General features: G+C 39.5%; 1 protein-coding gene across 21 annotated transcripts in view; it reads left to right on the forward strand.

Moving 5' to 3' along the window:
* ppfia1 (PTPRF interacting protein alpha 1) overlaps nt 1-24069 on the forward strand; it is a 49374-nt gene that overhangs the window by 11560 nt on the left and 13745 nt on the right. For 11 of the 21 annotated variants that reach the window (XM_025908588.1, XM_025908607.1, XM_019349075.2 and 8 more), the window contains exons 3-18: nt 13273-13374; nt 13747-13911; nt 14025-14099; nt 15004-15105; nt 15739-15972; nt 16332-16478; nt 17098-17232; nt 19055-19138; nt 19231-19362; nt 19539-19601; nt 19764-19843; nt 21796-21946; nt 22158-22163; nt 23093-23316; nt 23405-23636; nt 23983-24060. In XM_025908588.1, coding sequence (XP_025764373.1) covers nt 13273-13374; nt 13747-13911; nt 14025-14099; nt 15004-15105; nt 15739-15972; nt 16332-16478; nt 17098-17232; nt 19055-19138; nt 19231-19362; nt 19539-19601; nt 19764-19843; nt 21796-21946; nt 22158-22163; nt 23093-23316; nt 23405-23636; nt 23983-24060 — 2010 coding nt within the window. The remainder of the gene's footprint in view (nt 1-13272; nt 13375-13746; nt 13912-14024; nt 14100-15003; nt 15106-15738; nt 15973-16331; nt 16479-17097; nt 17233-19054; nt 19139-19230; nt 19363-19538; nt 19602-19763; nt 19844-21795; nt 21947-22157; nt 22164-23092; nt 23317-23404; nt 23637-23982; nt 24061-24069) is intronic. The other 10 variants (XM_013275987.3, XM_019349425.2, XM_019349349.2 and 7 more) reach the window with 3 other exon arrangements.

Here is a 24069-nt window from a genome sequence, read left to right on the forward strand (position 1 = left end):
AGGTTGCCAGTCTGTTGCAGGGCCAACACACAGGGACAGACAACCATTCGCACTCACATTCACTCGCACATTCACACCTAGTGGCAATTTGGATTATCCAATTAACCTATCCCAACAAGCTGCATGTCTTTGGACGGTGGGAGGAAGCCAGAGTACCCGGAGGGAACCCACGCAAACACGGGGAGAACATGGAAACTCCACACAGAAAGACCCTGGCCTGATGGTGGAATTGAACTCAGGACCTTCTTGCTGTGCGGCAACAGTGCTAACCACCGTGCTGCCCGTTTCAGCAACATTAAATTTAAAAACTGTACTTTTGAGTTAAAATATATATTTATAATTTTAATAAATGACAAATTAAAAAGGCATGAACATTTTTTTGTATCAAAAAAATATCGAACTGTGACACCAAAGTATCGAACCGAACTGTGAATTTTGTGTATTGTTGCACCCCTAGTGGTTTGTTGTGCTGGTGCCCAGTTTGCAGGATCATTTGCGCAGTACAGTTTTCTGGTCCATGTCAGACTTTCTTACAGAGGTGTAGCTCCTCATTTTGGAGCAAATGCCTCAAGTTGTTTTAGCTGGTCCTTCTGGGATGCCATGGTGACTACTGCAAACAGCAATGAAAGAATATTTCAATAAGAAGTGTATTTTACGCAGCACGAAATAAGCAATAGACTACAGTATAATTTGATAGACATTTTAATATTGTCATCCCTTATGTTTTGTGATATTGGACAACCCTAAAGGAATTTATTATAAACATTTGGTTTATGCTCAATTTTTAGTTTAGTGTTTTTTAAATGTGTTAAAAAGATTTTAAATGAGATGCACTTCTTTATAGTGTCATGTGAGTAAACCTGTTCTTTATCTCATCTTTTTGTTTAAATCTATTTGCAAACACATGGAATGTGTAAATTTAATAAAATTACTTTTCACCCATGGTGTTCACTAGGGCTGAACTGATTCATTGAGGAATTCAATTATAGAAAATTGTTGACACAAATTTTTTTGCTTCGTTTTAAACAAGTCTCTGCAATGCGCCACTGTTACTAGGACTGGGCGATATATCGACTTTTGTAAAAATATCGCTATATTTTTATACGAGATTAGAGCTGGGCGATAGAACGATAACGATATGTATTGCGAAATAACTTTTTCTCGATAGAAAAATTAAACTATTGCGATAGGCCTCATCTCTCTTGTCCTCTTAAAAAACAAAACAAAAAAAACAGCCAATCCAAATTAAGTAGCGCAGAGCCGAACCAATCGCAGCCACAGCGTCACGTCACGTGACTTGTTACGTGCAGCACAAGTGTCAAGGCGCACATGTGTATTTGTTTGGGAAGCAGCTAGCCGGGCTGCCCAGGTAATGAAGGAAGTGAGTGTGCCGACTAGAGAAAAATCAACCGAGAGCGTGACCGAAGGTTACCGAAGAAAAAAACGATGATGGTTCCAATTCCGGAGAGCTTGTCGAACAGAAGGGCCATAAAAGTTCCGTAGTGTGAAGGTATTTTGGCTATTTCAAGTCTGACAAAAAACAGAGTAGCGCGCACTGTAAATTGTGCCGAAAGCAAGTCTGGAAATACAATAAAGCGGTGCATGCTCAATCTCTGACTGAAAGCACTGATTCGTCATTCGGCTTTTGTCAGACTAAAGTAACTGTTAAAACTGTTTGAAAAGCTAAGCTATACAACAAGGAGAGATTGAGAATTTCCTTTTAGTTCTCAGTTTATTTGATATTAACAGAAGTTAGTCAATTTTGTCTGTTCTTCTGTAAAACGACCTAAGATTTATTTTTAGAATTAATATTTTGTTTCTAAGTGGAATTGACAATTTAGTCTGTTTTGTTTGTTTTATTTTGAAACTTAAACGCTTTAGCAGCTGCCTTTTGTGTAGTTTGCAATATTTGCCTTTATTTATCTGAAACTGAAGTCTCATGTTCCTTAAGTACATCTACCCTGTTGAACTTATTATGGGAAATAAATATTTTAATTAAAACAAGCTGCTAATTAGTTCAGATTTTACTTGTGAGCAACGGCACATTTAAATCTTACAAATATAGTTATTTGGCTTATATCGTGATATATATCGTTATCGCCTGAAATGAAAAAAACCTCTCGTGATATGAAAAAATCTTATATCGCCCAGCTCTATACGAGATATAAGATGTGACAATATCGTTTATACCGATATAGTCTATGTTACGTTTTAATTATACTTGTGGAGCCGCAAGTTTGCCTCTCCTTCGTCCACTTTTGTCTCTATGCAACGTTACTCGGCCTCGCCTCTCCTTCACTGAACACAACTCCCTCTCCTCCCCCATCGCTTCACCTGCAGGCAATGACAAGATTGACACGGCAAATCTCCGTTGACGAGTTACCACGGATCGCCCCATGCGTGGGGCTGCACGGCGTCAACGTGTTAGCAAGCTAATCGCGCTAATGAGCTTACCGCGCTAACGATGTGCCTAAAATCCTTTCATTTTGTGAAAAATCGACAGTGCGCCTTATGTATGAATTTTGGTTGTGCTTGATGACCGCGAACCGGGGCGACCGTGGCTCAGGGGGTTGGGAAGGGCACCTGTAACCGGAAGGTCACCGGTTCGATCCCCGGCCTCTCTGTCCTGGTCGTTGTGTCCTTGGGCAAGACACTTTACCCTACCGCCTACTGGTGTTGGCCAGAGGGGCCGATGGCGCGATATGGCAGCCTCGCTTCTGTCAGTCTGCCCCAGGGCAGCTGTGGCTACAACCGTAGCTTGCCTCCACCAGTGTGTGAATGTGAGCGTGAATGAATAATGTCATTGTAAAGCGCTTTGGGTGCCCTGAAAAGCGCTATCTAAATCCAATGCATTATTATTATTATTATTATTATTATTATTATTATTATTATTATTATTATGTGGTACACGGCGCTCAGCAATCTGTCAAAAATGTTTTAGTACAACTTTGGTAAGCTACGGAGCTGCACCGCTTGATGGATTGTTGGAGCATTACGGCTACCGAGGAGCCTCGCGGAGTGATACGTACTGTGCTTCAACGTAATATTACCGTATTGTGTGTGTATAAGGACCATAAATGGCACCTGTTCAGAGACATGGTTACGAAGCGGATTTCAAACTCCAGGCTGTCAGTCACGCAGTAGAAGTTGGGAACAGAGCAGCTGTGAAATCTGTCTTTGTTATTATGCTCAGCGTCTGTTAGTTTACATTTTGACTGCACAATTGTGAGCTCTTTGTTATGCACAAAAACAACATTGTTTTCTTTTATTTATGGAGTATTATTATTTAATAAATGCTCATTTATTTTTGAGTAATTTTTTCATGTATATCTATACTGTATGTTAATAAAAGTGGCTGTGTGACATCTGGGACACAGCTTTGACTAAGAACTCTTTTTGTTCTTACCTTATGGCTTTAAAAAAAAATATTGAGATATATATCGTATATCGCCATCCAGCTAAAAAATATCGAGATATGAATTTTGGGTCATATCGCCCAGTCCTAACTGTTGTTACCATGGAAACTCAAGAGTTCCACCCTCATTTACGACACAGAACTGTAATAGAAAGGTACTTTGGCGTGGTGTGTGAATAAAAATTTTGGGAGCATTAACTGACGCAGCCCCAGTTTTTCAACAAAAAGATTGATAATACATCAGCATCAGTGAAGATAAACGCTGGCTTGGAAACCCTCCAATGTGGCTGATAGAGCAGGGCGATATGGCCAAAAATATATATCACGATATATATTTGAAAATTTGCAATAACGATATAACTGACGATATAATTGATGCGAGACAAAATACAACTCCACAACTTTACTAGCGCAAAAAAACCCCCATCCATTTATTTTCACTTAAACAAGCAGCTGTTTTTATGTGCATTAAAGTTACATAAAAATTTAACAGTGCAAATGCAGATTCCTTGCTGAAAGTTTAACCAAAAGGCATTTCCAGTAGAAATGGGCTGACATATCCTGAGCATAACCATGTATAATATCTACTGAAGTTAAAAAGAGGCACTTTAAACTGCAGTGTGCCAAATAAAAGAAGTCAAATACGTATTTTTCGGACCATAAGGTGCACGGCACATTAAGAGAAACAAAGCAGACAGATAAATCAAACTTTATTCAACTCATTCTTCTTGCTTCTTCCACTTCTGTACCATTGATTCATTAATCCTGTATTCTATCACAGCTGTCTTTCCGGCTGCCGTTACGACCAAATTTCCCCTTGTGGGACAATTAGGATTATTCTATTCTATTATATTCCCATGTTGTTGCAGTATATTAATGATTAACCTCGTATTGTGGATGGATTATCTCAGTTGTTCTCCTGACTGAAGTTTGGTCCGTTTACAGCATCCTGCCATGCGATTGCATTTGTCCCTAACCATCAGGAACCTTCACGTTAACTTTTATCGAGTGGAAAAAAGTTAGCGTTCATCCTCCAGCTTCACTGTTTATGTTATGCTAACATAGCTGTGTTGCTAGCGATCACGTAGCACATCATTATATACCACCTAGCCCAACTTCAGTAACCCTACAAACGTCACTGCTGTTTAGTTTGCCGTCTTCATTTATGTTGGAAGTGATAGCAGAGCTGTACGTTTGAATTTTTTCAGAAATTTCTCAGTCAGAACATGCTATATCATGCTTGGGTAACTAGCGAAACTAGCGAGCTAACTTCCTGCTAACTTCTAACTCAGTTAAATGTAATAAATTCTGTTTTCATGGATGCCTGGATGTTAAACTTCATAGTTACACCTGGTAAAGCAGCAATGCTGATCGTTTTATTAAAGATGAAAGAATTTAGATAGTTTTTAACTCTCAGTGATGCTGCAGTGTTCGTTTGAATTTGGGACCTGAAGAAGACGGAGTTTAGGACCCAGGTTACTCCCAGATTTACGCGCACCTTAGTCCGAAAAATATGGCAATAACGACGGCCCGCTTGCATGTTCTACAAAAAAAATGTGCTTTGTTGTCTATCTGACGGACAAACACCAAACCAGTTTCACATCACTGAAGTTTCACGATTTTTACAAACGAATTCTGGTTCATCCTTTTTACTCAACAATCCGCTTTCCCCCTTCTCATTCTCCGTTGCTGCCGTGCTTTTTCGGCCATGTGCGTATGAAAACAAAGGCACTGCGCATGCGCGTTTTACCCATATTCTATCGCGATATTTCATTTTCTTATCGTTGCCTAACATTGTACCGGTATTACCGTGAACGGTATAATATGGCCCAGCCCTAGTGGCTGAATTACAACAGTTCTGCAAAGATGAGTGGGCCAAAATTCCTCCACAGCGCTATAAAAGACCCATTGCCAGTTATCGCAAATGCTTGATTGCTGTTGTTGCTACCAAGGCTTGTTGTTGCTTTTCATTTCAAGGCTTACCTAACATTTTTCAGATTGATAGTAAAACGCGTGTGTTTGTATATATTTGCATTCAAGAAAATGATTTCTTCAAAAAAAAAAAAGTGAATTTAATATGGCACATAAATACATTCAAATGGTTTGGGGGTTTTTCTGGGGGGTTTTGTGCTTTTTCTCATTTAGACAGACGTTGTCTGCAGTTAAACTTTAAAGCATTGCAATTTCGAAAAAGGAAACCAATGAGCAGTTTATTTAGAAAACCCTGTTTTTTTTTCCCCCCTCTTTTGAATATTTTATTACTGTTTATTAATAAAACACAAGTATTTCTTATTCGATTACTCAATTAATCGATGGAAGAATCGATAGATTACTCTATTATTAAAATAATCGACAGCTGCAGCCCTAGTGTTTACCAAAGGTAATTTGATACACAAAAAAGAAAGAAATGGATGGTACCTTTATAACTGAGCAGACAGCACTTTATTTTGTTATCAATCATTCCAGCCCCTGTATTTCAAAAAGCCAGAACAACTGCAGTACACCTATTGCACACTAGTATTGTTTAAGTGCTTTTCCAAACTGCTGCTAGCACTTCTATTCTATAGATCTAGTTCATTTTGAAGTTCTCCTGTGAAGAATGTATAGCTGAGTCTTTTCCTGTAGACCTGTTGAAGCAACAACTGAGCAGTTGCTGACATCAATAATAGGTGCCATAGCAATTTTTAGGAAAAAGCCGTAAAATGATGCAGTGCAGCACCACTACATGTAATTTTGGCAATTGGGTGGGCAATGGAAGCATTTAACCAAACAAACAAACAAACAAAAAACAACTTTTCACTTTAAATGCATTAGAAGGAAGCAGGAAAAATATAGCACATTTAAATAATGCATTCACAATTTTATTAATATACCCTCATTAAATAAATCTATAATGGTTCAAGGATCTTTGCATGCACTTGTACCACAAATGTAACATAAAAGAAAAGTAAAAATGAACATTTTCTCCTTTTTTTTTTTTTTTTTTTTTTTTTTTTTTTTTTTAATCAATTGAGTTCTTCTCTATTGATGTGGGGTTTTTGTGTGTTTGTTTTGTTTTTTTGTAGCAAGCTTAGCAACTCTGTACAGAGCTATTGTGGTGTCTAATTAGGTTTGATGGTGGGTCCCCGTTTAGGAGAACAGATGCCCGGTGCACAGTGTCACATTTCAGCACCTATAAGCTTTTAAGAGCGGCTAAAGTCATTATGTAGAAGGCAGGCCTGTTCTGATCAGTCTCAAAAGCATCAGTCTGCTGACTGTACAGGAAAAAAAAATATAGAGATTATTGTCATGCACTGTGGGCTCTTAAAAAGTGTAAGTGTGTTATGAAAGTTTAAAATGAGTACCTGTGTGTAGTTTAGAATAGCTGCAGTTAGACTATCTTTTTGTTGTATAAAACAGCCTCTAGGGACGATAGAAGGCTTCACAATTTAGACATGGCCTTGTCTCCATGCTTTGTCCTGTTGATGGGGACAGCAAAAAAACAAAACAAAACATGGGCTGTCTCCAAGTACTAGACAGAGAGGATAGTGGTTCCTATCATAGCCTATACAAGAATACACCACATTTGAAGACACAAATCAAATGGTTTAAGCTAGTTTTTAACAATTCATGTCAGCCTCGAAAGTGTACTGTTATTGTAAGAAACATAGCATCAGCGGATGGGAGCAGGTGAAAGGTTGATTTTCTACATGTTAAAGCTAGTTGAACAGGTGGTCTGATAAACTGTTTTTGTCCTTTTAATGCAAATGTTTTGATTGTGCTATCTTTTCACTTTACATTGACTATGTCCAACATGTGGTCTCTTATTTCTTCTCTGGTGTATATTTGTTAGCCTTAAATAGAGCACTGGCTGCAGCTTACCACAGACTGTTAGTTCACTTGCCCTTACAATTTACACAAATCTTTTTTTATTTGTTTCTAATGGAAGTACTGACCTCTTCCAAGAGCAAAACGTTAACAAGTGTGGTAGATAACATAATTACATCTTGCTGGTGACTTAAAGGAGTGATATATTCTAGCTACATAAACATTTGATGGGTAAATTATATCTAGGAGTGAACTGTTAAATGTATCGGAGGAGTGGACCTATACTGAGATTTAAGTTTGGTGGAGTGATCATCTTTGGATACCTAATGGTAGCAACACTGATTGTCTAGGTTCTTATTTGTGCTGACCAGTTTGCAATTGGTACCAGTTTAAAACAATCCTCAGTGCCCAGCCCTACTTCCAACTTGCATTGTCATTATACTTTAGGCACCTGATGTACTGGTTCTTATATAGTACCCTTTTGCTCTACTTGAGCGCTCAAAGCGCTTTGTACGACATGTCTCATTGACCCATTCGTTCATTCACCCCCCCAGTTTTTATTTCACAAAATGAAGCACACGGCTTGATGGATATCATCACATTTGCTAACCTGTTGCTCTTGGAACAGTGCTTAATTTCCTATGGTTTCTCAAAATTATGTGCAAGGTTAAACCTGTCCACTGTCAATGCCTCTCATGTATATGCTAATACAATTTTTATTAGTGTAGTACTGACTGTAGCTAAAATTATTGAAAAGTGACATTTATTTTAAATTTTAAAACATGCTTGTTCTATAGTTGCTAGGATTATACACTTGTATTGAGAGATGTGAGACAATAAAATTTAGTTGACTGCAGTCGTGAATCTATTGACCTCTAGTGGTGAAATTTTACACAAAGTAACATTAAAGACCAGAAATAGCGCTATCCAAGTGCTCGATTCTGTACAGTCATTGTATAAAAACGATAACTGTCACCAAACAGAAAATCCTCATGTCATTGGACAGAAGCAATGCTTCACTAACCAATGTTGGAGCACAAAGTTATACAGCTTCCTTCAGGATTCTTTACAGCAGCCATGTTAACAGCTGAGGTGAACAGCAGTCTGACAGGTCTGGGATACTGCAGATGAGTTTTACTGAATTTTTAAATAAAAATAAAAATTTCCTATTTAGTGTGTTTATTATTTACTTATGTTAACATGTTGTGCGTACAAAAATGTTTTCCTACACCGTTGTAGAAACTTGCTGGCTTGCAGGGGCAATGCCCTGACTTTTGGCTATGTATTACACGCGGGTCTGCTTTGTCAACAAGCTGTGGACGGTCAGCTAGGACACTTGTACTTGACTTGACGCGAAGGGCCTTTGCTAACTGGTGGGACTGCCATTATGACATCTAGGCAGTCCGCCTAAGTGAAGTCTGTGTGTGGGGAAACACTACCAAGGTGTTATGGTACTATTTTCAGTGGCAGGTTATTGCAGTATCATTCTAGTATAGCATAAAACATAGTGCCCTGTTTGCTTTATCATGTGTTCTGTCACATAGTGTGCTGTGCATTCTTGTCTTCGGTATTGACATAACAGTGTCTCACTGTTTCCTAATCTTCTCCCTTTGTGCAGTGATCCCAGAGCTAAATTCGCAGTTAGAGAGCATGAACACTGAGAAATTAAAAGATTTAATGTTAAAAATATACTTTATATTCTCCAAGTTGACACCTTGGACACATTTTGGTCTGCTATAATAGAGCTGTTATTTTAGTATCTTGAATTTTATGTCACTAAGCCACACAAAAAGAATATTTACTATATGCTGTTGGTGGAATTTTTCTGTGGGAGAGCTTACTAAGAATAATGAAATACTAAATGAAACAGACAATCCAAATAAAAGGGATAAACATGAATGCATAATGTTAATGCTGAAAATTATGGGTTTTTTAAAACATTTGTTTCTCGAATCATCATGAGTCTTTCTCACAATGACGTTTTAGTGGAGAGTGTGGTGCAGAGTATGGTTTTCCCTGAAATGCTTGTGTTAGGTACACTAATTCTAAATTGAAGAACATGCACCACAGGGCTCGCAAAATTTCAAAATCCCTGGTAGCCCTTCGGGCAGGCACTCTTCAGTTTGTGGTAGCCCAAAATAAATTTAAGTAGCCCGAATAAAAAAGAGAGCAATTTTTTGATGTTTTGTTTCGGAAACAAAACATTAATCAAAAAATTGTTGAAACACAAATTACAACATTGTATAAAAATTACAATCATCAACTCAAATACTTGGTTCTAATTGAACAGAAATTTCTATGAACTTGTAAGAACTGTGTGAATCAGTCTGTGTCAGGTCCTGAATTTGAAATTTCCACTGAAGTCAAGGGTAAGAGGTAAGGGGAACCAAGATCTAGGACATTTTTTTTTTTTTTTTTTGAAGTTTGCAAAGACTGCTAAATTTTGCCAGTGGTAGTTCACTCTTTGCAACATAGTACGCTGTTCTAAACAGATGTTTCAGGTTTATTTTTAGTATGTTCTTTGCAATTGGTGTTTGTTCTGGGAAAGATATTGCAGACTGAGCAATAATGCATTTCTTGCATTTCTCATGGGTTCTAATGGGGGTCTTTCTTAAAATTACTGGTCCCAGTAACAAAGGCGCTTGTCGACTCAGAAATCGAGGGAAAACCAACAACACACCCGGCAGAACATTGTTTTTTACAGGGGTCCACATAAGTGGTCCGCATGTGCGCATTCGCTGTCAAAATAAAAAACGCGCACCAGATAAGAAGTTGCAACTTCTTGGTGCGCGCTTTTTATTTTGACAGCGAATGCGCACATGCGGACCACTTATGTGCACCCCTGGTTATTTAGCTCGTCATATTCCAGCCACAGAAATTCTTTTGTCCATGAAACCATAAAGCTGCACTTTCTTTTTCCCTCATTGTCTGATTTGTCATAACTTATACGTTTTGTGGTCGGCTTTTCTTTGGCTGTCACTTCTTCACCCTGACTTGTCTTATTTGGCTCAGCAGAACTAAAATATATATCCTGCTGCTTTTACACACACACACTCACATAACGGTCAGCGATTCTCTGCGCAATCAACCTCTCACATGTTTAAGCTTGCTGTGGGAGATTTCACTTGTCAGGTTTGAATAGTAAGCTAATGAGTGATAAGACGATGTCAGAGGAATTGGTGCGCAATTAATCGTCACTCACCAATCAGTGCTGCCGCTCTCTATACACAGTTCGCGCAATCGCAAAGTGAAAGCAAAAAACAAGCGCAAATTCAAACGCGATTTCAATATGTTACATATTGACAGTGGTTCCCCGATGCCAATGACACAATTACCCAGCTACATGTCCGAAAGAATGCAAAAGCAATGACATATATTTTTCCTTCCTATGATAGCCCGACGGGCAGGGCTGAGATAGATTTTGGTAGCCCGACTGGAAAGTTCGCTAGCCCCGGGACGTCGGGCTAGCGATTTTGCGAGCCCTGCACCATACTTAAACCAGAGTATATTTATATTTATATTTATCGTCAAGCCTGTTTGGGGACATCCCTGCCCCTTCAAGCGCATGCATGGAAAGCCTAACACGGGAAGGGCTCACATCCCTGCCCACATGCATAAATGGACAGCCAAAATACAGGAAGCAACAAAAACACCTTGAAGAACAGAGAAGAAATTAGTGACAGTAGACATGACATTGGTGAGAAATGGCATGAATGGCAAAAATGATGAGTTACAGAGTAATTTGCAGAAGGGGCAAGATAAAAATCATCTTAGATTTGCCAATAGGATGTACGCAAGAGCATCAGAGTCAAAAGGGTGGGTGTTGAAATCAACTGATATGCGCAGATTGATGGTGCCTGTTGAGAAGGAACTTACCCATAAAAAACTTACCCATATACTTTTTTCTTTTTTTCTTTTTTATGTGTTTTAAAGGTTCCAGCCTAGGTCAGATTTCAGGGTGTTTGGATACTTTTGGTTTTTCTTTTTTGTTTTGTTGCATGATAGAATTCAGGCTCCCTGTACCTTAGCGAGTTACACTGTGACTCTGTCAGTCTGTCGTGTATCAGAGTCAATATGTTGTTTATTTATTTATTTTGTGTATAAATGAGTTAAAGAATGTTATGGGTAAGGGGTAATACATGATAAATTAAAACATAGGTTATACGCAACCTTGAGATTTCTCTAACTTCAGCCTCTGCTGTGGAATGTAGGAAATAAGCAACTCTGTAATTACCCCTGAGCCTGCCTTTCAGTCTCTTATTGGCCAGTGGAAAGTGAAGATCCTGGTTCTAGCCAATAGGAAACTAACTCTTTGAGCAAAATCTGTGCCAAGTGCTGGAAAAGCTCAGAGGCTGGAATGAAGGGAAGGGAGAATAGTTGTGGTAGTGACTGAAAAGAACCATCAGTTCCAGCAGCCCTCCTACCCCCCCACCCCCCACCTTCTTACCCTCAGAAGCATTGCAAGAAGGTCTTACTACTCAGGGTGCTTGTGCTACAGGGCAAAAAATCAGGATGGCAAATTCTTTAGCGGTCCAACCATGCATGCAATCCTTACAAGCTCTGTGTGTTTGTGTGTATCTGTGGCTGTCTCTGTGTGAGTGGATATTTGTTGGAAGAGAACCACAGAAAGATGGAAGATTAAAAAAGCTCCGTTCTGCATTCTGCATTTACATATACTGAGGCGTTTGACTGTCCATTCATTTTCTTCTCATACCAAAAAGATCTACAAAGGACAGATACTCTTGTCAGCAGGCAGAGGTTTCTAATAAAACTTTGCCGCAGATTTAAGAAATAAGTGTGAAAGTGTTAAGATAATTTGCTGAAAATAGGGGGTTGCCAACTGTGGCTCTTTTTAAAGCCGTAAACATGGCTGTCTGCTTGTCGGCACCGGCAAGGAAAGAAAGGAATGCACTTGGTATGCAGTCATGGCGCTGGCTTCAAAACAAACCGTCATCACAGAGGACAGTGATGTGTTATACTGACATCTTAACACTAGCAATGTACAAATACACCAGTGAGGAGCAGTATTAGTTTTAGAGTCTGTTGATCTGCTGTGGAACATATACAATGACATATTAATTTGCTGTAAATAGACAGGATTTGATTAGGTATATAGCATAAATAGATATCTATTACTTACTTAGGAATAGTAGTGGTAGAATAGCTAAATTTATGTCTTGCATATTTCCACAACCATATCCATAATCACATACTGTGTATGCAACCGTTGTATATCGTGTATTATCTTACTTATTTTGTATTTGTTTGCATTTTATTTGTATTTTTTGTATTTTCCTTCTGCTATCTGTACCTGAGCTGAGGTAACGCAAGAATTTCCCTGCCGTGGGATCATTAAAGTCTTGTCTTATCTTATATGTGTAGTGCATGGTCCAGATTGTTACTGGGTCAAATGAACATGTGTCTGAAATACCGAGGTGATGTCAGTGTTGAAACTAAAAAAAGGGCTAAGAGATGTTATGTGCATCTCTTAGAAACTAGCTGCCATTATAAGATGCTGACTATTCTACACATATGAATGTGTTTGTGTTTATACGTGTGTTTGTATATGTGAAGTACAAACGCATACATGGTAATAATTTACCTATATTAACTGCGTTGTACTATTTTGACTATGAAGGTGTTTTTAGTTTGTTTATTTTTAATTATAATATTATTAAGCATGCTACTGTATGTGAACATGTGTATGTGCAGACATGTAAATGTATTTTTACGGTTCTTTGATCCAAGTGATGGGGAGAGTGAGAGAGAGCGGGTCATGACAGACTGCGTATTATCAGATTATGGTGTGTAGCATAAAAACATCAATAAAAAGAAGTTGATCTAAAAACCTCCACCTACTTCTAGAAAATGATATGAAATTGCTGCAGCGACTTTACACTTTATTTTACCCATGATCAAAGTTTTAGCTTTGAATGTGCAATTTCCCTCCTTCCCTGCCACCACTCTTTTTTCCCAAACTCTCCCTAACCAAAAAAAAGGCCTTGTAAGTAGTTGTTACATGTTACTGAATTTATCCATTCCTATTTTAGGAATTTGCTGCACTAACAAAGGAGCTGAACGTGTGCCGAGAGCAGCTTCTGGAAAAGGAGGAGGAGATTGCAGAACTAAAGGCCGAGAGAAACAACACACGGGTTAGTAGATCGTCCTGCACACACATTCACAGAGGATCAGCTGTCAATAAGAAGCATTTAGTTGGGCCTGCACACTCTACCTGGAAATACTTGTCAGATTTCCGTCTGTTTCTATTATGAGAAAAGATGGTTGTCATAGCACTGACAGAACAGACAATGTCTGTTGTCACAGCTTAGGGCATTGCTTAGTCATCACAATATTTAAGCTACAAATGATAAAACACTTTGCAGCAGCAGTTAGTGCTGACTTTTATCTTTATTATTTTGACTGGTTTTGCATTTGTTTACTTAAAAGGTTTTTCAGATGCGAGTGGATGATGAGAAATGATTTGGACTTTTTTTTTTTTTTTTTGTAACTGTCTGTGTATCCAGCTCCTGCTAGAACACTTGGAGTGCCTGGTGTCTCGCCATGAGCGCAGTCTGAGGATGACTGTGGTGAAGCGGCAGGCTCAATCTCCAGCAGGCGTCTCAAGTGAAGTGGAGGTCCTCAAAGCCCTAAAGTCACTTTTTGAACACCATAAAGCCCTCGACGAAAAGGTACAATTCTGTTAAACAGTTTTTCTTGCAGTATTGGTACATGTCGACATGTGAACCATTGTTCATCATTTTTGGAGTTACATGTTGCTTTCTGTCCATTTTATATTTTCAAGGTTAGGGAGCGACTTCGTGTTGCTTTGGAACGATGCAGCGCATTGGAGGAACAGCTCACCTTTTCACACAAAGAAGTAAGAAAACACAATGTATTAAGAATTACTACAGAGAAGTTTACTTAGGTTTGTCTTGTGTGTGCAGTTTGCATGTTCTCCTCCCTGGTTTCTCTCCAGATGCTCTGACTTCCCACAGTCCAAAGACGTGCAATTAGTGGGGTTAGGTTAACTGATAATTCTAAATTGCCCATAGGTGTGAATGGTAGTGATGAGTTAGAAGGTAAAGTTATGTGTGTTATATTTAAAATTGAAGTGTTAACTACCCATCTAGTCTACTTTTATCTTTATATTTGGTGTCCTCTGTGACAGTTGATAAAAAGACTCTCGTTGAGTTAGACTTATAAATGCTGCTGCCTGTAAGCTACAAGCATCAGTAAAACATTGTTTAATATGTTTTTTATATCATCAGAATAATAATGATAATGATTATAATATCCTGTCTTTATCTGTGCTGCTGAGTCTGAAAAAGAAATTGATATTCAAAGCTCATGTGTATAAGGTACGAAGAATCCAGAGTCCTCTGTGTACTGAATGGGATTAAAATTGACTAAAGGCCCAGAGGATCTCAGGGAGGTGTCCTAGATTTCCTCTCTGCTTCACGCTACAGTGCTACAGTCATCTTTTGTTCCTGGAAGTCAAACTGGGACCACACACATGCCTGCATGCCATTGCACATAAAATCAAACACCTGCCTCATTTGATAAGAAATTTAACTTCCTAAGACAAGACCTCTTTCTTCGATTTTGGATCTATGAGGCGTTTGTGTGAACATTTAAATATGCACTTGCTTAAAATATGTTACAGGGTGAAAGGAAGTCTTAAAGAATTGTGCACTGTGTTTAGTGGTTAACTTTATAGTTGTTTAGTTCAACAAATCAATGAATGACTTGGCAGGGTGCTAACAAACTGGTCTTTTCCTTAGCTGGCTTACCTCAGGGAACAGAACAGTCAGAAGAGAGGGTTGGCCGATGGAACCAGTGAGGTTAACCACAACTCTGAAAACACACCAAGCACTAATGGCAAGGTGAGCTTACTCAACAGCTTATAAGAAGTGGCATGTTTGTGAGAACCAAAGGGCAACAAAGTTGCTCATGTTTTACAAATGTCTAGAGGATTAAATAGTTTAATTTGCTGTTATATTGTAATGTATTGTAGTGAACATGATCAGGTAGAATTGTTCTGTTCTTATCAGCTTTAAGAATGAGAGCAATTACAAGTATACAAATAATCCTGGGTGTTACAGTTTCAAAATACATGTGTGTTATTTCATTTTTACATTTTCCTTCCCTTTAATTGATTAAAAGGATGAAATAGAATGTGCTACACTGTGTCATACAAACAAACAAATTACAAAAATTAGAAAGCAGGTAAAAGCGGGTATCCTTTCTCTGTACTTCGGTTAATAATCTTTATCAGCTTGCCATTGTCTGAGGACAATCAACTCTCAGGAGTTCAAATCCATTCCAAGTCCTGTCTTTCAGGCAGTGATCATTTCAATTTTCAGTGGAAGATGTTTACATTTTTCTCATCATAAGTCTTTAATTTACTCAAACTTTTTGATTATCAAATAGCCAACAATAACAGCACAACGTTCATCCAGGAAAAAAACACTATATTTTGTATATACATCTTAAAGCCGTTGTCAATCTGCCCACAGCGGTCATCAGACGGTTCGTCGAGCCAGGAAGACGAGTCTGCACCTGGATTCGGTAAGGTTGCCGAGCTCCAGGAGGTAGTGGACCGTCAGATGGCCGATTTGGGCCAAATGAAGGAGCGCATGGCTGCTATGGCATCACGCATCACTGAGCTGGAGGAGGACCTGGACACAGCCCGAAAGGACCTTATTAAGTCTGAAGACATGAACACAAGACTACAGAGAGACCTCAGAGAGGTAAAGAGGACACGATCTGTTTGTAACAAAAAGATGTATTGAAATATGAGGTTGCGACTTTGTACATGTGTGCATTGTTCACACATATCTGTCAATGGTTTTAGCACAGTTTTTATAGATCTTAACAGCCAAGTGCTTCAAAAGATCCAGTGCTCCATAAACATGATAACATGACATTAAACATTACACTGCAGAACAGTATAAGCAGCATTAACATGTTTGCTGCAGAATTCTCCAAAAGGAGTACCAGGATTCTTTTAGTGCCTTGTCTTCTTCTCATATTCGTGTAAAGATGCCCAATCAGAAGGATTCCTGTCACAAAGGCTGAGAACTCTAAAGCAATATGTTTATGCATATAGTCTATGGCTCAGAAGGAAGACATGGAGGAGAGGATTACCACTCTAGAGAAGCGCTACCTGGCAGCTCAGCGAGAGGCTACCTCTGTCCACGACCTCAACGACAAGCTGGAGAATGAAGTGGCCAATAAAGACTCCCTCTACAGACAAGTAGGTCCCATGCTGTTTGAGACTTTTTAAAGCCACCACAACTCGGATAATCAGTTAATTGTGTGTTTGGCATTAGAGAAGATTGGATCAGTTTCTTTGTAATTTGCAGTCATTTCATCATATTGCTATTGTCTGCAAGCGCCCACACACTTTAATCTGGTATGCAGGCAAGTGAGGAATTTATTGTTTGAGTCTCAGAGTTGGCTGCCAGCAGGAATTGCCTGCAGTTGTCAGACTCCTATTGAGGAATTCTTGCTGTGTTCACACACTGAGCAGCGCAGCAGGCTCTTAATGTGAAGCCTTGAATACACTGGCTTGTTTCTTTACATGTACTCAGTGGAGATGGAGATGTCTTTCTCCTCCTTTCTTGGTTTTTGTTTGTCTGTGCTTCATTTTGAATGTTCTGTCACTCGCTTCCTGCTCTTCCCACCCTCGTGCATCCCTTGACCCCATCTCCCTTTTGTCTTTTTTTTTTTTTTTTGCCCCTGTGCTGAAGTGTGTTTTCTGGTACTCTCTGCTCCTTGTGGATCTCAAAGCCATCTTTGAGACTGGAATGAAGGACAAAACAGTCTTAAACGTATTTGCGCATGACTGTTTGGGTTTGATTTGTTTGTCATAGACTGAAGAGAGAAACCGGCAACTTCAGGAAAAGCTGGAACTAGCTGAGCAGAAGCTGCAGCAGACCATCCGGAAAGCAGAGACGCTGCCAGAGGTGGAAGCCGAGTTAGCCCAGAGGGTCGCTGCTCTCACAAAGGTATCAGCATCAGCACCTTTTTAAAACTGCTGTTCATTTGTAATTGCATATCTGTGTATATATGTATTTATTTATTTTAAGTGGAGCTGACTCAAAATTGCATCACCTCATAATACCTGAATAAAGGTACAAGTTTGCATAATGTCACCAGATATGTTAAAGAAGTTCCTTTACAGCAACTCTGCATGGAAGCTGCTGAGGAAGCCATTATTTATGTTCCTCCAAATATTCACAGTGACCTATTTTTAGAAACTCAGCTCCTGTTCTTATCCATTTATAGTTTGAATCTTTATTTTGGACAAAACATCCTGCTGCATAACTGCACTGCAACAGCATCGTATCACCTTATTAGTATTTTGTCTGGCACTCTGTACATTTTTGAATGTAGTGTTTTTCATTGGTCTACTCATCTGAACCTTTTAGCGTTTATCAGAAAGTGAGTAGAATCTACAAAGTTATCTCTTTCTCTAGTCTGTCTGTCCCCCCTTCTGTTTATGTTAATTTAATTAGTATCATTCCTTTCATTTATTTACGCCTGTTTAAAGACACACAGAAACAAGAGAAAAGAAGCAGCCTGCCGTGTCTCATCCCTGCATTTTTAATGGCAATGATTTTTATTTCCTCTTTGAGTGGTGCTTAAACCGCACACTTAATATACAGAATACAGCAGAGACACCTAGAAATGACTGCCCTGGTTTCTTATATTATTTCATTTGTGCAACTTGCAACACAGGCTTTATCCCTTCAGCAACTAATTTAAATTGTGCTCAGTCTCTTGAAATGTTTGCATTATTATCATGTTCTCATTTGTCTCTGTCATGCTGTCTTTGTGTGTTCTTCATGCTGTTCCTACCACCTCCATCTTTAGTGTGTTCTGTGTGGCTCTAAAGGCACTAAGATATTGAAAAAGGTAGAACAGCTTTATCCAGATGGCTAAACCAATCCTTTTTGTTTACTGGGAGGTTCTCTATCCCTTGTTGCTGAATTTAACCAGACCAATAGCAAATCTAGTGCGTTTAGATTTTCAGACGAAATCAAGCCAAAATAGTCAAATGTACCTGAAGTCTGTGAAACAAAGAATACATTCCTGGTTAAGTGCAGTTTCAAACTTGATCAAAATACTCTGTCAAACCTGAATCCTAGCTGTGATCTGGCTTTATCTGTACAGCTTCTCTGTGTTTGTGCTTCATGTGCTAGTAAGCGGTGTTGATAGTTCGTGGTGATACCCTTCGTCTCCTCTCCTCTGAAACACAAGGCACCTAGTTTTTGGTGTCTTGACACAAACAGGAAGTTCCAGCTGATTTGCTCAAAGACTTATGGAGACCCCACCTATAAGAGCTACAAGAAAACTAGATCAGGCTGTGTTGGCTTTTGCATAAATCTAAATGTTTTAGAAACCGGTAACCTTCATAACCCAGGTGTGTAGTCAGTGGTGAAACTTTGATAAAGCTGCCATACAGTAGATCTGCATTCTGGGACGCATGAGCTGCTTTATTATTTTTGGGTTGTGTTACAGTGCATGTTTTTGGCTTTTTGCTCCTTTTAAAATATGTAAATGTTGGTGACTTCATCCTTTTGAAGGGCCTGTTCTCATAATGTCAAACACAGGGGAAAAAAAGTATGTTGAACCTTGAAGCAGTACAATAAAAAGACTACACTGGGTCTTTTTTAGCAAGGTCCTTCTCCAGGATGGATGGCAGAGGGTTTGGGATAGTAAGGTCTGGCTTTAGAGATTTTCAGCCCTGCGTGGATTAAATACATGAAATCACAGAAACATATTTGTACAGATTTGTAGTTTTTTCTCATTAACCTTTGTTTTCAGGCAGAGGAACGCCATGGCAATGTTGAAGAGAGACTGAGGCAGCTGGAGGCCCAACTCGAGGAAAAAAACCAGGAGCTGCTCAGGGTGAGAACAAGGGGAAATGTTCTTACTGGAAGCTTGATTCTCATTGCATTGCTACAGCTGTGCGTTGTATAAAAATGTTTCTATTTGTGTAGGCACGGCAACGTGAGAAGATGAATGAGGAGCACAACAAGCGTCTGTCTGAGACGGTGGATAAGCTCCTCTCAGAGTCCAATGAAAGACTTCAGCTTCACCTCAAAGAGAGGATGTCTGCCTTGGAGGATAAGGTAGTGCACATCTCTAGTGCCAAATTCTAAAGTTTGGCTGATGAACAAAGAAGTCGGCAAGCTGAGGACACAGTATTCATAACAAACTAACTAAATATTTGTTGTTCCTGTTAAATCTGTGTCCCATGACTAGTCATGTGTCATGTTAAGCATTTCTTATCATTCCTGTTTCTCAGAATGCCCTGATTCGAGAACTCGAGCACACCAAAAAATTAATTGAGGAGTCCCACCATGAGAAAGTAAGGAAATAAAAATAAAAAATTCCTCCTGTTTGTGTGTTTTTATATTTTGGGTTGTTTTTTCTAAATTGTTCTATAGCAGTCGTGTTTTTTCTCTTCATGGCTACAGATTTTATTCATCAGTAGGTAACAAGAATATCTGTAACATGCTCTCTCTCATAGGAGCAGCTCTTAATCCAAATTGAGACTATGAGAGCAGAGAATGAGCAGGGAAGGAGCAGGAGCAACTCGCTACTGCATGGGTAAGCTAGTGAAATGATTTGACTTTTATATCTCGCTGGGAAACTATGAGGAGCTCAGGTGGTTGCTTTCCACTTTGTCCAGTGTTATGTCAAAATGTCCGTGGTCAAGATACTGACCCACAAAAGTTCCACATGTCATTGGTGATGGCAGTATGCTATACATTTAATGGCCACTTTATTGGGCGATACCTAGTGTTTAGGTCAGAAATGTACATACGCTAATCCTGGATAACATGATGAGGTTTCACCCCAGCCAGACACCTTTGGCATCCATCAACAGACTTGTAGCATAACTGTGGATTCATATTTAACCACTTTTCTTGATGGAGTTGATTTCAATTGTTTGGTTTCCTACCACAGACTTTTTAAGCAGAGTCCATAAATTTTCCGCAGGGTTAAGGTCGGGTGTTTGGGAAGTCCATTCCAGAAGCTTATTGTTTGCCTGCCTTATCCATTCAAAACAAGTTTGAATATGTGTTTGGTATCACTGTCCCAAACACACAGTGATCCTAACTGTGTCCAAATTCCAATTGTCCAGCTGTTGATTTGAAGTAAAGTTGAAGAATTTAGAGGTACTGTGTCGTCTTCACTATTCCATTTAGTTTGTTCAGTGTGCCAGTACCACTGACAGTAAACCAGCTTTGAAGCACAATGCTATCACCACCATGCTTGAGAGTTGGTGCCTTTAATTCTCCAAATGTATTTCATGTTATTGTGCACAAATATCAATCTTTGTCTCATCCGACTATAAAACCTTTCTCCAGAAGATGGCACAGTGACACGGTGGTTAGCACTGTTTTCACAGCAAGAAGGTCTTGGGTTCAAATCCACCTGTTTGGGTTGTCTTTGGATACTCTGGTTTTCTCACACAATCTAAAGACATGCTGTTTGAAAATGCCTCATTGAGGTCAAAAGAGAAAGAACAGTTTGCTGTAAAATGATAGTAGGAAAAGAGTTACACAACCAAGTTACAGAGAAGAACATCAAGAACACACAGAATGTTGAACCCTGAAGCAGTGCAGCTAAAAGACCACACAGGGTCTGATGACTCTTGATTTCTGCTGCAACATTCAGATAGTAGGGTCAGAAAGTAGCTTAAAAAACATGAAAGCATGGATCCATCCGGCCTTAGAGCTATCCTGTTCAGACTGATGGTGGCCTAATGATGTTGGGAATATTTTCTTGGTGTAGTTTGGGCTTCTTGTTCCCAGTTGAACATTGTGTAAACAACACAGCCTACCTGAGTATTGTTGGTGACCATATCCCCTTTATAACAACAGTGTAGCCAACTTCTGATGGCTGCTTCCAGCAGGAAAACACATCATGTCACAAAGTTCAAAAACATCACTGGCCTCCAGTGGCTTTAACGGTCACCAGAGCTCAATCCAGCAATGTGTAATGCTATTATGTCAATATAGACCGAAATATCTGGGGACAGTTTCCAGAACGTTGTTGTAAAAAGTTCTGAAGGTAAAATGTGCTCCAACCTGGTTCTAGACATGTGTAACTAACAAAGTGTGCAGTGATTGTATTTCTACCATAATGCTTAATTTTATTTACTTAAATGTTTATTTTTTTATGTAGCATCAAAAACATGCTTTGCATATGACGATTGTGTAGCCTCTTGAGCTGAACGTCACATAAAGCAGGTAATTTTTTATCAAGGCTAATATAACAACCATAGCCATTTTTGTTCTGCACCAAGTTGCAGCTGCACAACTGCAACCTAATGTTCTCCAAGATCAATGCGGAGGACTGTACAGTGTTGATATTAACAGACAGACCACAGACGCTGCAGGAACTGTTGTTTTCTGGTTTAATTTGTCAAAATGTCAGATGGCCTACAGATATGACTGAAATCATTCAGACTGAAAATATACACCTGATGTAACCTCTTACTTAGTTTCCTATTCATTCATGAATGACTTTCATTGGTGTGACTGTTTTTCAAGGCGGTCTCAGCTGGGCAGCACCCCAGATTTCAGATATCCAGTGTCAGCCTCTTCGATGATGGACAGTAACTCGGACCATTATGGCAGCGCTCTCGTCCTGAGACGGCCTCAGAAGGGACGTGTGGCAGCACTACGGGATGAACCTTCCAAAGTAAGCTCACACCTGCAGACATAAAGCAGTTAAATGACAGATCTGGTTATTCATATTTAATAATCCACTATTTGAGAACATCTCTTAGCTGTTTGCCTTGTATGGTACGGCTTTTTCTTTCTTTCCTGTTTCAGTCTAATGTTTGAGTTCTCTCTGATGCTTTTCTTCTTCTCCCCCTGCTTCTTTGTTTGCTACTATTACGGACAATCAGCGACATGTAAGTCAGTGTGCCTGAGATAACAGTGACGGTGTCTGTGTGCTGCATCAATGACAAACACCCTAGGATCTAACTAACTATTTATTGCTCTGTTGCCTGACATCCTCTCACATGCCTGCTGCCTGCTTTCTCCAACCCTTTTATTAGGGCTGTTCGATATAACGATATATATCGGATGACGATATGAAAACGTCTATCGTTTCATTTTACGCTATCGTTTGTTTCGTGGTGTTGCAAAATAAACTGTTTACGGCAATATTTTGTCACCGTTTTGATGGTCACTGTAGTGGCTATATTAATTTCTTAAAGTTCTCTCTTTCTCTTATATTTAATATAACCACACTACAGACGGACAAGCGCCTGTTTTTATGCGTTGTGGTTAGCAACAACGACGGTAAAACCACCTCGTGTCCGCTTGTTTATTTTCCACATAAACCTTTCACAATAAAGCTCAAGATCCTGTTGAGACTTTTCAAAATAAACTGAATCACGTGAAAGAGCAGATTATTTACGGATGAGAAGTAAAAAAGAGCTGCCAGGTGCTAAAAAATAAACCTTAGACTCAAACGTTACAACAGGCTTTTCCCCGCAGCACGCTGTGTAATAAATACTCAAAGAAAACAGCGGCCGTTACAACCTATGTCTAAAAATGTATCGTTTCATGCATCAGTTAAAACACTGATGCAGCTGGAAACACTTCCCGCAAGTCGAGCTGCCCGAGATTCACAGAATTTACAGAAAATGTTACATTTTTGTGATTTATATCGTTATCGGGACGATAGAATTCTTATATTGGGATATGAGATTTTGGTCATATCGCACAGCCCTACCTTTTATTATTTTCTCCATACTGTCTTCTTTCCTGATATCTTTATCTTTCCTTCTCTCCCTTCTCATTCCCTGTTTTATACTTATGTGTATAAATGTAGGTGCAGACTTTAAATGAGCAGGAGTGGGAGCGCATGCAACAGGCTAATGTGCTGGCAAATGTGGCACAGGCCTTTGAGAGCGACATGGACGCCTCAGACCTGGAGGAGGATCGAGAGACAGTTTTCAGCTCGGTGGACCTGCTGTCCCCTGCTGGCCAGGCTGATGCACAGACCCTTGCCCTGATGTTGCAGGAGCAGCTGGATGCTATCAACAATGAAATCAGGTACCACTATAACAAGCACACACTTGTCTCATGTAATCCCATTTCCATGTAAATATTGCCATATTTTCACCTTCCTTTCACTTTGCAGAATGATCCAAGAGGAGAAGGAGAGCACCGCTATCCGGGCAGAGGAGATAGAGTGCCGGGTAGGCAGTGGTGATAGCCTTGGAGGACATTTCCGCTCCATGAGCTCCATCCCTCCATCGCTATATGCTGGCTCGTCATTGGGCGGTTCTCCACCCGGCTCTGGCCACTCCACTCCGAGGCGCATTCCCCGCAGCCCCAACAGAGAACTGGATCGAATGGGTGTCATGACCTTGGTAACTTTTTTTACCTTCCTGTGATGAGTATCACAATTTCCTAAACATACTACATTTTTTAAAAAGCCCCTTTGAGATATACATCACTGAAAGACTAATATTAATTTGTCTGATTACAATTCCTGATATTTTAAAGCTGTTGTCTTAATTTACTGTCTTTGTTTTTTAGGATTATTATATAATTAAAATAAGATCGGCCTTCAATGTTGCTTTTATGTTTTATCAGTGTGATCGTCTGCTTCTATTTGTATGCATGACTTTGTAACAATTTGCATATATAACTGCGCCCTGCCTGTAGCAGTATTGCTATGACCCCTACGTCACCCAGAGCTCCCTCTCCCATCAGACAGTAACTTATCTGCCATATGGTACAACTGGCTTCAGTGCCCCGCTTCAAGCCAATAACTTTGCACCATACTTCCAGGTACTTGCC

This window comes from Oreochromis niloticus, linkage group LG1, assembly GCF_001858045.2.
Source record: "Oreochromis niloticus isolate F11D_XX linkage group LG1, O_niloticus_UMD_NMBU, whole genome shotgun sequence".
Lineage (NCBI taxonomy): Eukaryota > Metazoa > Chordata > Actinopteri > Cichliformes > Cichlidae > Oreochromis > Oreochromis niloticus.